The 15927-nt window shown below is 41.9% G+C and overlaps 1 protein-coding gene across 2 annotated transcripts in view; it reads right to left on the bottom strand.

Annotated features, from left to right (window-relative positions):
• Nucleotides 1-15927, bottom strand: part of CAMKMT (calmodulin-lysine N-methyltransferase) — a 422283-nt gene that overhangs the window by 12947 nt on the left and 393409 nt on the right. For both annotated transcript variants that reach the window (XM_017862708.1, XM_017862709.1), the window contains exon 9: nucleotides 5448-5511. In XM_017862708.1, coding sequence (XP_017718197.1) covers nucleotides 5448-5511 — 64 coding nt within the window. The remainder of the gene's footprint in view (nucleotides 1-5447; nucleotides 5512-15927) is intronic.

The raw sequence follows: 15927 nt of genomic DNA, 5'->3' as shown, positions 1-15927 counted from the left end.
ATAGCACCGGGCTGTATTTTACATTGTCTGCTATAGTTCTACCTGTGTTTTTGTTACATCTCCACAACCAGACTGCAATGTCTTTGGGGGCAGAGATTCTACCTCATGTCTTGGTATTCTCTGCTAAGCACACAGTACTGTATATGCTGAACAGCATCTGGGTAGATATTAGAAAAGGACTTATCAGGGCTGGGCCCCTGCACTGAGGGTCTTAAAACCATCTGAGGACTCTCTATAAACTACAACCCTTGTGTCAAGGGCAATCCTACAACTGTAGGAGCTAACTTCTCACCAAGAACTGATGAGGAGTTGCTGGGTCTCTGACTCAGTAAGCAGATAAGAACCCAAGTGTCTCAGCACCATTTCAGTTCACAGTACTGATCCCATATATGCAAGGCAACTTCCTTGAAACAAGCAAACAAAGAAGTTTGTACAGAGGTGGGCAGAGATGTTAGTTTTTTTCAAAAAAAGATGAGAAAGTCTCTCAGCAAAAAGAACTTGGCTGGGCATAGTGGCTTATGCCTGTCATCCCAGCACTTTGGGAGGCCGAGGATTGCTTGAGCCCAGGAGTTCAAGACCAGCCTGGGCAACATGACGGAAGTCCATCTCTAAAACAATACAAAAATTAGCCAGACATGGTGGTGCATGCCTGTAGTCCTAGCTATTTGAGAGGCTGAGGCAGGAGGATCACCTGAGTCTGGGAGTTCGTGGCTGCAGTTAAGTGGTGATGGTGCCACTGCACTCCAGCCTGGGTGACCGAGTAAGACCCTGTCCCCGCACAAAAAATTGCTTTTCTAATATGAGAGTTTATGATTTACATTTATAGCACACCTTGGATATAGGCAGGACTCTGGGAATCTGGTGGTCGGTTAGGGCCAATTTCTGAAGAAGGTTAAGTGAATTCTACAGTGATATTTCTGAATTCTTGACAGTTGGTTAGCAGTGGTAACAAGCTGGATTACTGTCAATATTCTATCCTCTGGTTCTGAGTAAACTCACCCTGTCTGGTTGGCTTGGCTCCCCTCCCTGTACCCAAAGCCATTTCAGAGGAATATTAGTAGATACCATTTGTTGGTTGTCATTTCTGGATGAAAGTTCAACTTGCAGGCTGCTGTGCCTGTATTTTAAATTACATTTGGGTCCTCTGATACTGGACACTGCTGTTGTCATGGACTTTTAAGGAATACAATGACAGTGAGTCACCCTATCAATCATCAGTAACAAGAAGCCACTCACCAGAGGGAAAAGTGGGTTGGGGGAGTGTTGGGGATTGCTTCTTGGAATGGATAAAATGTGCTGATTTCATTCCTTTTTCACACCTATTCTATTGTTTTCATCTATTAAGTTTGCTGGAGAGTCCCTTGTAGTGTTATGACAGGAGTTAACTATCTTTACAGTTTATGTAGACCAGCAGCTTGAGGAAAGCCTACATTTCAGGTGGTAACAAACATTCCCTGCTAAAATTTGGGGCCTCCTGTAAAGACTTTTCAGGCATAGGTGGCTGTTTGGTTGAGGATCTAAGCTCAGCCTGGGATGTGACATCACCCCTGGGCCAAGCGAGGAGCCCACCCAGGTGGCTAAGCTCTCTCTGGGGACCTCTTTTCATTCAGAGCTCCAGTATAGAAAATGAAAGGCAGGGAAACTCCCCCTCTCCATCTACTTTCTTTGCTTCTGGACCCTCTGACCCCAGACAACTGATTTGCTCAAGGTAGAAATCAACCATACTCCCCTAAATGGCAGAATTCATTTGTTCCCACAGCTTGACACTTGAACCTTCATTTTGCAGTTACTTCTGTCTTGCCAATGTAGAGTACTCTCCCCCACTTGGTGGGGACTCTCTGTAGTAAAGTGTCATCTTCGTCCAGGTAGACAATCCTCCCAGAACCAGTAGAGGGCCTGCTACAGGTGTTCAGGATATATGTGCAGGGGAGACGCTGTGTGCCAATTATGTGCAGAAAGTCTCAAAGTCCAAGTCAAGAGAATCATGTCTTCCCCTCCCACCAGCATTTCTCCAGGAAAATGCTTGGAAAAAGGCCCCCATAAGGCCGGGCGTGGTGGCTTATGCCTGTAATCCCAGCACTTTGGGAGGCCAAGGCGGGGCAGATCACGAGGTCAGGAGTTTGAGACCAGCCTGATCAACATGGTGAAACCGTCTCTACCAAAAATATAAAAATTAGCTAGGCGTGGTGGCACATGTTTGTAATCCCAGCTACTCAGGAGGCTGAGGCAGGAGAATCGCTTGAACCCGCGAGGCGGAGGTTGCAATGAGCCGAGACTGCACCACTGCACTCCAACCTGGGCAACAGAGCGAGACTCCATCTAAACAAACAAAAAAAGGCCCCCATAGTCTGTATTTACCAAAGTAACCAGAGCTAACCTCGGATAGATACTCGGAGCCAATCATGTGCATTACAATGCATCGGCTTTTTCACTCCCCATTTTACAGATGGGAAACTGAGACTTCCAGACATTAATTCAGTCAATGGCAGAGACCAGATTTGGGCCTAAGCTTTCTGCCTCCACAGCCCATGCATACCTTCTCTCTGCGAGGAGAATGTAGGATTTCAGAGCTGATAGAACTCTATGAGAGCACGGGTGAACTCCCTCATTTTCCCTCTTTGGGGAGAATGGAGCAAGAGGTGATTCCAGGACCTGTTAGGGCCACACTGGGCCTGGAACTCACGTGTCCCATCAGCCAAGGCAGCGTCCCTCTGGATAAACATCTCATGTGGATTAACCTTGATAAGTTCTACAGCAATAAAAGAGAAGCAGCTCCCCTTAAGGAGCACCTCCTGTAAGCCAGGCACAGACCAAGGATTTACATATGTAAATATTTCACACCAGCCCACAAGGTGGGCATTAGTCTTGCCTCTTGACAGGTGAGGAAACTCAGGCTCAGAGAGGCAAGGTAGTTAATGTAGACTTGGGGTTTGTATGCAGATTTTTCTGACTCTTTCCACCCGCTACACTAGACCTTCAGAAACCGGGGCCACGCTATGAACTTGAAGCATTTGCTGGAAGTGCAGTGTTTGCATTTGCTGGAAGTGCACAGAGAACTTGCTGTATCTTGCACTGAATCATCAAGAATTCAGAGTCCACTATGTAGCCCCCCATGTTGTTTCTCTGTGGGCTTCTTGTGACACCTTCAGCCTCTGGGCCACAAAACCATGGTAGAGTTGTCTGGGCTCAAGAGAACACTAAAACCAGCTCTAATTGTAATGGAATAAAACCTTGACCATTTTCTTAGTCTTGGACTATATACTCAGCAGCGGGAGGCCCTCCAGAAGCCAAACAGCCAGCCCTGAAAGCTAAAAAGAAAAGTCCAGTTGTCCTCTGGTTACTCCCATGCTCCTATCCTCCTAGCCCATCAGCACAGGATGTGGGACTGGGCTCTTCACTGGCAAGCCCACATGATCCTTCTGTGGTCCATCTGGGTAGAGGCTCAGGAAGGACAAGTGCTCACCTCCCCAGACCTCTTGATGGGGATGAGGTTCCTGGGTGGTAATTTTGGTAAGTCCATGTGCCATCCACAACTGGGATTTCCCCTCTGATGGTGGGCTCCTTACATTTTAGGCTAGAATACCTGGCAGCCTTGGGTATCAGCCATTCCAAGAGGGGCCTAAGTGAGGCCCCCCCACTGCCATTCTAATGCTACAGGTTAATGGGAGCCCCTCTGACTTGGCCTCATTATTCCTCACATAGCAGGAATAAGTGCCACCTCCCCTAGGGCCCTGCCCCAACCTTCTCTAGGCTAAGGGTATCAGCTGTCAGTAGGAGGGCTGCTGTCCTTGCTCAGAGGGGGCTGCCGCGTGTGGCCACACTTCAGACAGAGGGAGTGTGGTCAGGGTTTATTAGAGGGTACAGAAGAGCTGCTGGATTCCAGTCCAATCTGCGTTTAGATCTATTCATAGCTTAGGCACTTTTCTATTGTAAATCATGCGAATGATTTACAGTGGATCCTAGGTAAATCATGCAAATCTGCTGCAAAATGGAGTATTTGCCACAAATGGGCTTTGAAGGGGTATTGGTGATGAGCGAAGTATTGTTTGTGCAGTGTGAGATCCGGAGTCCTTGAAAGCATTATATTTATGTATGATACATTTTCATAGAGGCCTTCATATTCAAGAACCTTGAGCCGTCCCTGAAAATCCTGGTCTTGCAAATGCCCACAAGAATCACCCAAGGCCAACAGGGGTGGGGGGATGCAGACACCCAAAATTCCTTCTTTGGTCCTCAACTTGGGTGGCCATGCAGTGGCCATCAATAGCTTGGAACATGCCCCTTCCTTGCCTCAAGATCTGCTGCCCATTTCACAGGGGGAACTGAGGAAGCCAATTGAATTGGACTGACTACCACTTAGGAAGCTATGGCTACTCCTCCAAGAGACCTATTTTAAGTTTCTGAGGTACATAGAGATAGCAAAATAAAAAGCAACAGCGTACGGCAAAGGATGATTATTATCAGATTGCTCTGGGAACCACTGAAGGTTATGATAAAGATATAAAAGAAAGGTTGAAAGGTATTGGTCTGTAAGTCTCACTGAGTCAGAAGACTAGAACGGACCTTTAAAAAAAAAATACTTTAGAAACACACACACTTCAGTGTTCTGAGATAAATATGCATTCCTATCTTCGACTATATTAATACTGTTAACTTATTTTAAATTCCTATAGCACAGCAAGAGTCTTACATAGTTATAAGGTTTTGTTTTTTTATTAATGCATGAGCTTTAAACTCGTTTTCTTACTTTAAATAGATGTATATTAACTCTCCGTTTAGGCTGCAGGACCTCCCAGCTTAGTTTAACAGTCCAACAAAATAAGAGTGGATACAAACTCTGTAATTTACTCACAGGCATAAATGGATATATAAATGTAAAAATGTGCACAATCTTTTATGCCATGCTTGGTTTCATTGTGACCTAATGTTTATAATATGTAAATAATGACTTCCTTTTAAAGCAAAGAACTATTAATATACAGACTCATCTGAAGTCCTTTTCTTTAATATAAACAGAAATAAAAGAAAAAAGTATTCTTTTGCAATAAATAAATAACCAACGAGAAAGGTTTCCATTGACGGAATTAAAAATGACAGAAGTCAACAGAAAACTTTCAATATCATACTTCAACTTTAATATGAAGATATTGTTATCAAAGGAAAAGACTCAAGAAATTCTTTGATAAAAATAATCTCACACTATCTTTGAAGCAGTTGCATTTAGTTTACTACCCACTGTGTTTCTTATCAGAAGGCCAAGGGTACGAAGTTTCCTAGTTATGATTAGGAAAGAATCTAATAGATCAGAAGACCCAATTGAAGTTGGACATAATAAGTATTAAAGTATTACATGACATTAATCCTGCCATTCCATTACTCTCTCCATCTTTGTGCACAGACTAATTATTCTGTAGCCAGTGTTCAGGAGAAAATAGAAACATACTTACCCTGGGCTGGAGTAATCTCTTTATTGCATCAACAAGGCTGGCTCTGTACTGGTCCAGAAACAGGCTGACATTGAGAAGAGAGCAGAATCCAGATTAAACTGGGTTTTCAAGTCTAATGATACTAATGGAGATAAGTACAAGGCTAATTACACATGTTTACCCAACGCTAAAAAAGAGAAATTGTTTCCTACCATTCAAGGGTCTCACTGGAGGGGGTGGGAGGGGAGAAGATATTGTGGTCAGTGTTATCCAACTAAAGCCAAGTTGTCAACAGCAATGGGCCAGGATTCACACATGATTGGGCCATGTGTTAATGTTACAGGTACAATTTCCAAACTGCTGTTTGGGATAGCCATCTGGTTGAGATGAAGCACTCTGGCCACTTACTGTCATTAGAGCCTAGTCTCCCTTAGACCTGGGCCCTCTGCCCACCAAGGGTGCTGTGTGGCTGCCCTCAGACAACAAACCACCAGCCCTATGACACCCAAACCATGAAATATATCTCAGGAGGTAACAGAGTTTAGTGACTAGAAACAGCACTGAGGTTAGACTCAACCTCTGACTTAGGAGTGAACAGCTACAAAAACAAAGAATAAACTCAGACAATATATCACAGAGACCATGGCAAGTCTGGATTTTCCTCTCTGGGCCTCCACATTGATTTTTTGTTTTTTTTCTTTTCTTTCTTTTTTCTTTTTCTTTGAGACAGGATTTTGCACTGTCATCCAGTTACTGCAGCCTTGAATGCCAGGGCTCAAGCAATCCTCCCATCCCAGCCTCCCAAGTAGCTGGGACTACAGGTGTGCACCACTGTGCCCGGCTAGTTCTTTTTTTTTTTTTTTTGGAGAGACAGGGTCTCACTCTGTTGCCAGGGCTGGTCTTGAACTACTGGGCTCAAGCAATCTTCCTGCCTCAACCTCCCAAAGTGCGGGGATTACAGGCACGTGCTACTGTACCCAACCCAGGTTAATGTTTTTATAGTTCACTTTGATTTTTCATTTTCCATCCCTGATCTTTAGAGAATTTCTGTTCACGCAGATCTGCCTGTCACCCCTTTGCTTGGGTCAGTCTGACTTTGTCTTCGCCAGTTATTATCTTGGAAGTTTGGGACACAGTTTCCTTATCTGAAATTGCATGTCCCAGACCTTTGAGTTTGGGTTGCTTGGTAGTAGGTGGCAAGTTACTTAACTTGGCCATACCTGATGCTATGGTCTGAATGTTTCCCCCAGATTCATGTGCTGGAAACTTAATCCCCAATGCAACAGTATTGAGAGGTGGGGAGTTTGGGTCCTTTTCCCCCTTCTGCCTTCTGCAATGTGAGGACACTCGTTCCTCTTCTCCAGAGGATGCAGCATTCTAGGTGCCATCTTGGCAGAAGAGACCAGATGCTCACCAGACACCAAACCTGCCAGTGCCTTGATCTTGGATTTACCAGCCTTCAGAACTGTGAGAAGTACATTTCTGTTCTTTATCAATTACCCCATCTGTGGTATTCTGTTATAGCAGCAGAAAATGGATGAAGACAGCTGGATGTTTATTAAAATCAAGGAAAGGATTCTGTGGGTGGGGTTGGGGTGGGGACAGGTGAAACCATTTAGTGCCGAAGGCATGCAGAACAGAGCTGGCTGCCAAACACCAGGGGAGTTGTCCAGCCTCTGCAGAAGGGCTCCTGGGCATTGCTAGAGCACTCTGTCAAGAGAAAGCAAAGCTGCTAGAGGCTGCCAATGATAGCTATTGATAGGGACTTTTTTTCTGAACCCCATATTGGGATACATGATCTGATATTACGTGGGTGCAAAAGTAATTGCGGTTTTTGCCATACCTTTAATGGCAAAAACCGCAATTACTTTTGCACCAACATAGTAACTATGAACTGAGGTCATAATAACCGAGATTAGAAAGTACAGCTGAATCTTTGAAATCTGAACAGTACTGGAATGTCCAGGATGCCGAAACCATGGGGCCCGAATTGTATATACAACACCGAAAAGCAGTGATACTGTTTGGATGTTTGTCCCCTCCAAATCTCGTGTTGAAATGTGATCCCCAATGTTGGAGGTGGGGCCTAGTGTGAGGTATTGGGTCATGGGGGTGGATCCTTCATCCATGTCTTAGTGAACTCCCCGTGGTAATGAGCTCACGTGAGATCTGGTTGGTTGAAAGAGCCTCTCCTGTTTCTCTCTAGTGCTCCTTCTCTCTCACCATGTGACTGCTTGCTTCCCCTGTGCCTTCTGCCATAAGGAAACTTCCTGAAGCAGAAGCAGATGCCAGCAATATGCTTCCTGTACAGACTGCAGAACCATGAGCCAATTAAATCTCATTTCTTTATAAATTACCTAGCCTCAGGTGTACCTTTGTAGCAGTGCAAAATGGACTAATACAAGCAGTAAAGAGGTAAGGAAGAAGGGGGCACTATGCCTGTCCTTATGGAGGTTACAGTATAAAAGGGAGGTGAGCCAGGCACAAGGACATACGTTAAATACAAATGGTAGAAACACACACGTTTTAATAACAAAACAGTTAATACTCACTGAGCTGAGTACTAGGTAACAGATATCTTCTAAGAGCTTTTCATAGTTCATTTAATCCTCACATCAATCCTATGAGGTAGTTTTTACTGTTAGCATTATTATTATTGTCCACATTTTACAGCTAAGGAAACAGCGGCATAGAGAGGTTTGGAGTCACACAGCTACTAATTGGCAGGGCTGGGATTCACCTCTGTATCATATTGACTTCAGAGTCTGTGCTCTGAGCCACTGCTCGGTACCGCCTCTCACATCTAATTGTAATTACTCTTGAGCAGGAAATAATGCACAGAAGAGAGCACTGACCAGTTTAGGCAAAAAGGGGAGGTCATCAGATGACTAGAGTTAGGCAGGATTGGTCAAGAAAGCCATCCCTGTTTATTTGTATCCATAGTGATCTCTACTTTTTCCAAGCTCAGTACAAGGAGAGCATTTGGAAGTTCTCCCAGGTTCCTGCATTTCATTGTTGTCCTCTCATCCAGCTGCTGTGCTTCTTGAAGGCAGACAGCATCTGTGTTTCTTTCTTGTTTTTTCTTTTTTTTTTTTTGGAGACCGAGTCTCACTCTGTTGCCCAGGCTGGAGTGTGCAGTGCCGTGATCTCAACTCACTGCAACCTCTACCTCCTGGGTTCAAGCGATTCTCCTGCCTTAGCCTCCCACGTAGCTGGGATTACAGACATGTGCCACCACCCCCAGCTAATTTTTGTTTTTTAGTAGAGACAGGATTTCACCATGTTGGCCAGGTTGGTCTCAAACTCCTGACCTCAGGTGATTCGCCGACCTTGGTCTCCCAAATTGTTGGGAGTACAGGCGTGAGCCACTGCACCCGGCCTCATCTCTGCATTTCTTTGCCTCTATCACAACATTTGGAAAAGAGCTGAGGACATAGTAGATGAAAAGGTTGATTCCTGGGGAAGAATAGCCGTGCTGTAGAGGTAGTCACTATGGTGACAGTGTATGGCTTGAGAAGTGTATGAGATATACATCTCCAGCTTTAGAGCCATCAGTTCTAGGCTGTGTCTTTTGCAAAACAATAAATAAATAAAAGGACTGTTTTCTACTTAATAAAAATGGACAATTACGTCTTTTTAAAAAGCAGGGACAGCAGGCCGGGCATGGTGGCTCACACCTGTAATCCCAGCACTTTGGGAGACTGAGGTGGGCGGATCATCTGAGGTCAGGAGTTCAAGACCAGCCTGACCAACATAGTGAAATCCCGTCTCTACTAAAAATACAAAAATTAGCTGGGCATGGTGGCATGTGCCTGTAATCCCAGCTACTTGGGTGGCTGAGGCAGGAGAGTCACTTGAACCTGGGAGGCGGAGGAGGAGGCTTCTGTGAGCCGAGATCGCACCATTGCACTCTAGCCTGGGTGACAGAGTGAGACTTTGTCTCAAGAGAGACCAAAAAAAAAAAAAAAAAAGGCAGGGAAAGCAAAACTACGTTTGAAACCTCTGAACTCAGAACACCATTTCAAATGCATTTGTTTGGAAAGTAATACGGACAACTGTTCCATTCACAACTTGAATTTCTTCTCTAACAGTGGGTCCCTTACCTTAAGCTAGAACACTGAGCAACCTTGTGCATCAGCCATCTCCATGAGGGGCCTAAGCAAGGCCCCCTACTCCCATTTCTAATGCTGCAGGGCAGTCCCCTGATTTGGCCTCCTGTCTCTTCACACAGCAGCAGTAAGTACCATCTACTCTAGGGCCCTGCATCATTCTTTTTAGCTAAGGGTGAGTATCAGCTGTCAGTGGGAGGCCTGCTGTCCTCAATCAGAGGGGGCTGCTGTGTGGAGCTATACTTCAGACAAGGGAGGAGCTTGGTTCAGGGTTTTAAAGAGCTCTGGCTTTGATATTACTGCCATGTGACTTTGGGCAGGTCACTTCATGTGAAGCCTGTTTCCTTGTCAGTAAGCACCCACCTATATGACTATGTGGACATGAAATTAATAAGATATGTTAGTTGATAAATATTTGTTGAGCATCTACTATATACTAAGGGCAAATTTAGGCACTGGGGATTAGCTACGAATAAGACAAAGTTCCCATCCTCAAGGAGCTTCCATTCTGTCTTCATTTTGCTTTACTATTAATAGTTCCAGCACAGCATACACACAGAAGGTGCTCAATACATGGTTACTTGTGGACTGACTGGCAGATCATCACAGTCCTTGGAATCGAGGAGCTTATGTAGGGTGTTAGTTTCAATGTCCCTAAAGTGGGTGGCACATACTCCTTTGAACTGATATTGTCAAGGATGAATCCACTTTCAGGTAGGATGTTTCACCAGACTAGGTTCTCTTCCAATTTGATGATTTTCTCCTCTGAGGAGAGCAGCTTATAAGAAGTTTCCAAAAAGTCATTGCTTGAGTTTCTTTGGTTGCCACAGGTTCCATGGAAGGTTCTTCTATGGAAGGTCACTTTGAGCAATGGAAAAATAATCCTCAGATGGGCTAGAAACCATGTCCAGAATGGAACCTCATCCCATTCCATCCATCACTCAGGATGACCTGAGTATCACCCATGGAAAGACTTTACCTTTCCTAAAACTACATTCTTAAATCTTGGAGCACAGAATGCATGTAAATTAAGTGCTACACAAATTTGCCATTAAGTCATATTAAACAGTGATTAATAACCATTAAGAATTAATGAGAAATGAATCAAACTATAAGTAAGTCTTTAAAATGTTCACTCTTCAGGACTCTCTATTTTATTCCTTAGTGAGGTAATAATATCTTCAGGTTGCTTTTTTTTTTTGAGATGTAGTCTCGCTTTGCCGCCCAGGCTGGAGTGCAGTGGTGCGATCTCAGCTCACTGCAAGCTCCACCTCCCCGGTTCTGTAGGAAATATCTCTGTAGGATTATGGCTGTAGGAAAATATCTCTGTAGGAAAATACCCAGGCCTACGGGAAACCTGGCTGGTTGGGACATGCGGCATTTAAGCAAAGGACCACACTCGGTTTATATCTGTGCATCCTAAAACTGGTAAGATTGTTAGAAAAAAAAAAAAAAAAAAACAGCACCTTAAGAATTTAGCTTCAAACATACCCTTATAAAGTGCTATTTCTCCTTAAAGTTGGTCAGGGTGACAAAGATGTTAACATCACAGCTTAACACACGGCACACATTCCAAACACAGTTATTTGAAAGGTAATGTTGTCTACTCCAACTCTCCAAATCAAATTTCTCAAATTAATTCTTTGTAGTTCCCTAATAGATCTTTATTCCAAGTAAGCTCACTTGCTACTTAGCTCTGATGCAGAATTTATAACACTTTGTAGAGTATGTCATCTGAGCAATTTCAATGTGTTTTAGTGCGAATGATATATAATCTCCTGAAAATTCACCCCTCAAATAAGTCCTAATGGGCTGAGAGAACAGCAGTAGCTTAAGTGGATCTATTAAAAAAGGCTGAGTGGGTCAGTGATGGGGACGGAGATACCATTTTAACTCTCCCTTTAGTTACTGATCAAAATACATTGGCAGTCTAGTTTGACCATTGAAGGGTACACACACACACACACACACACACAGACACACACACAGACACAGACACACAGACACAGACACACACATGCACACACAGACACACCTCTATATAATTCACTTGTGGATCAACACTTGCTTTCTTCCATTGATCTGAATCACAGATTTTCCAACAAAGGAAAGGTGCCAGACCATTTTTGTCACCTCCCTTAGAATCAGAGTTTGATGCAGACTGCAGAGCATCTGTAATTCCTCTCATAGGGAAGTTAATTAGTGCAGAGAACAAGGAGACATTTTTCTCTGTCAATAGCCACAGAAAGGAAGACCCCTATGTAATTTTCAAGATGAAATGTGCTGAGTTAAAGTAACTGTTTTAGATTTAACTTCAGCAAAGGAATGACCTTTCAGTATTTACCAACTGATTTTTATGAGAGCTCAGAATGATGCCATATTCTAATTTTACTTGGCTCTACCCCTATAGTTGAGCAATCGTGGGCGATTCATGTATTTTCTCTGGGACTGAGTCTTTTCGGGTGTCAGGTGAAAGGGCTGACTATATTTGGGCTAAATATATTTTCAGATGTAAACGTCTGTGGGTTGTGATTTGGAGCTATCCATGATCACAGCATCTAAAAGAAAACAAATTCAAGAGCTTACAGTGTTTCCATTTTGAGGGAAAAAAATTTCACAAAATCAGCTTAAAAATCAAACATTTTCATCATTTAGAGTAAAGCAAAAAGGACTGAAAAAAGAGAAACAATTTAGAGTATATAGCAAGCGCAAAACTGCTGAGAGAGCAAGCGGGGTGGGTTGCTACAGGCCAGTGTACTTTCCGCCATTTCTTTCCAAAGTCTCGGGCTGCAGGCACACAGATGTGCTGATCACCCTGCATGCCCAGTTCAATGGGCCGGTCAGGGTATGGGTGGCATTTCAGATATGCTCTCTAAGCCTTTTGAGAATTCAAATGCACAGAGTTATTTCTATTTTTGCAGAGCTACAATAAACTGGAGGGCCGTCAAACACTGAATGAAAGCGTTCATTGGATAAAAAACATCTTACTTCCAGACTCTTAGATTATATTGTGATTGAACAGGAGTCTGGAAAGGCAGGCTTAAAATTAACAATCACTCACTATTCTAACTCAGCAAGGACCAGGCTGGACTGCATTCCAGCAGAAAGGAATCCTTATATTAAACTCAACATTAAACAAGTCAACTGAGGAACTTAATAGGCAGGTTTTTTTCTACACCTGTGGTTAAATATTCTAATATTTTGATGTTTGTCAACAGCATCCTTTTGCGGGTATGGCTGCACCTCAATTTTTCCTTCTGTTTATTTCAAAGTTGACATTTTACAAGTTATTTAGGAACTGTTGAACCATGAAACTATTTTCATTGTCAAAATGCTGAATGGTGAAATAATGACTAGCTTTCACAGTTTGCCTCTTTATTTTATAATCTAGTTGAGCTACTAAATTTAGTTGTGAACTAACAGACTGTCTCTTCTGGGAAATAAGTTATTTCCCCCACTGCCTACAGGTTTTTGAATGTTTGAATGTAAATATCTGAATATATGAATGATTTAAGAACATAAACATATCACCGTGTGTTGTAATCATGTGCATTTTACTTGAACCACAATGTGGGTTTGGAATAGGTTTGTGAATAGAGCTTGTTTTCATGTAAATGGGATCAAGCAGTACCACTGGTTAGCTATTCAGGGAATCAGACAATGCCACCCTTGCTGGAAATGCTTCAATAAGATTTTAATCCATGTACCTAATATTTGAACTCCGACTCTTGCTTCATATTCCTGTGGCCTAATCCAGATCTCATTGCTGACAATGACCAAAGGATGGTGTGAGACTTAATGTGATCTATTTATGTGTGGCACCTCTTTCTGACACTGAGGATTTCAGGTTTCGTCTTGGAGGTGGTGTCTACAGAGAGCTTTATTTTTTCTCCTGTGACATTCTTAAAAAAATGTAGCACGGGTTGCCTGCCTGCCTGCCTGCCCCTAGAAGCAGCATCCATGCAATAACTCTTACAGAGAAACACCACACCAACAGGACATAAAGAACTCATGGAATCCTGTGCTTCACTGCTACATGCACAACGTGCATATTAGAAATATTACTGTACTTTCTAAGTTTCTAAGCAACTTACCCATCCCCACGAAAATGATGAAAGATCATTACCAAAGCATTTCTTTTGGAAATACTATCAGCATTGCAGTGAGAGTAGCTTAATGTTTCACATTTACAAATGGGAAATTATAAACAGGCTGACATTCTGGCATTTACAACACCCAGAGGAAAGAAAAAAAAAAACAATTCATGCATGGAAAAGCCATTTATAAAATGAAGCTTGGTGTATTTAGTTCATTTGAAGCCATAAATTCTCACACAGCTACTAGATATGTATCTATGTGTGTGTGTGTATACATATAATATTGTATTATGTTATGTGTGTACAATGTAAGTCTTAAACTGAATATGCATTATGTATATCAGTGTACATGACCCTGTTGTCGGCTAGGGAAAAAAGACTGTTTTTCAAACATGTTGTATGGCTATTTTTAACCTGAGAACATTAATCAGAAAAGAGCTTAAATCTTACTTCCTCTGCTTTTCCCCCTGGTACAAATAGGATGACATGGTGATGACATGGTGAGAGTGTCCATAACACAAGGTATGACAAAGCCAGGCTGTTTTGATATTTGTGTAAGGGACAAATTTAACTCTAAATCTCTTGGCCAGACCTGCCTTCCCCATATAATCAGAGCCTATCCGCGTGTGACCCTCTTCTAAAGCTTCAGGAAGATGCTCCCCCTTCCCACTTGCCGCTGCTCTCTGATCTGACTTTCATGCTTAATCTGATCTAATCCTGCCAGCATTATCTTCATCTGTGCAATGAAACCTGGAGGATTCTTTCTCATATTTGGTGAGGAAAGGCATTTACTAAATTACTTGCTCGAATCATACCGTGAGGTTTTAGCTCCTTATTTTTGATAAGATGATGGCTGCAGCATTGAGGCACATTATCAATGATTAGTCAGAAATCGAGGTTTCTCCCATTTTGGAACAAGATTTTCTGAAACTGGGTGCAAAAGACTAAAAGGGCTCTGAAAACTAGAAACTCTCAGCTAACAATAGAACAAAATATTTATTTTCATGGAGAAGTATTTTTTTTTCCGAAGAAAAAAAAGCAAACCTAATTCCAATGACTTTTGTAGAAAAGTTATCCATTGAAAATCTTAAAATAATAATAATAATAACGAAACCCACTTCCTGAAAATTTCATTCAACTCTCCTCTAGGGAAAGTCTTCTCTGAGTTCTGGATCTCATGATTGGCCCTATCAATATAACAGAAGTTCTTCAGAATCTGAACTTAATGTGTTTTAAAATCTAAAGTGTCCTGATAAACATCATGATAAAACTACAAACAAGATCTTACTCTTAACAGGGAAAATACTTGTGAATTGTCAATGTTTCCCATAAGCTGAAATAATTATTATTCAAATTGCATGAAGAAATACATAAGATTAGTTGAAATAATTATTAAGGTCTGATGCATGTTTATCCTTTAACTTATGATCAGACTTTCATTAACAAATAAGTAGACTGGGCTAAAATAGAGGGCAAAATACCTAATGTAAATTATTTTCAAAATGCAGGCATCTGACAGAGATTGTCGTGTTATTATTTGCATAAGAATAAAATGAAATTTTATAATTTTTGTTTTATGTATAATTAAATATTATAATTGAATACACTGAAAACATTAGATAGCAAACATATATTTTAAGAAGAGCTATTTCCCCAAAGATATTCCACAGATATGTTTATTTGCTAGAGAGTATGTGTGTGTACACACACATATATATTCCCTTATATCAATAGTCAGATCTCTCCTAAGAAGTAAGCTAATTGAGCTGTTTGTGTTGATAAACTCCTTTTTCTCCAGACTATTCCTCTCCGAGCCATAATTATTTGCAATTTGCCTAAGTCGTCCATTTACTGATACGTCAAGCATGAAACAGAGGCAATTCCAGAAAATGGAAATGCTTCTCAAAATCAATCTTTGGGAAATAATGTGGTAGAAGTTACTGTGTGATAGAAGACTACCTTATAACTGTCACATGGAGATGAATATTAATTTGTTGAGGTTAAGGTGGCTTTGTGCTTCATTTGTTGACTTTGCTTAGCCGTCAGCAAAGCAGCACAGCCCAATTACTCCAGCAAAGCTATTTTTTTCTAACAGGAGTTTTATGATTTTTATGTACTTACCAGTCAGCACACATAACAATGTCAAAATGTCCTTCCAGTTGAGAGACATCTGTCTCATTATCCCATCGTAAAACGCTTGAGGAGAAAAAGATTTTAAAAATTATACATAGGGTTTTTTTTAACTTTTGATTTTGAGCTATTAACATTATTTTTTGTGGCACTTGAAATTATTTA

The sequence above is a fragment of the Rhinopithecus bieti genome, unplaced genomic scaffold (assembly GCF_001698545.2).
Source record: "Rhinopithecus bieti isolate Rb0 unplaced genomic scaffold, ASM169854v2 scaffold_61117, whole genome shotgun sequence".
Lineage (NCBI taxonomy): Eukaryota > Metazoa > Chordata > Mammalia > Primates > Cercopithecidae > Rhinopithecus > Rhinopithecus bieti.
The sequence above is the reverse complement of the archived record's forward strand: the minus strand, read 5'-3'. Positions and strand labels throughout refer to the sequence as shown.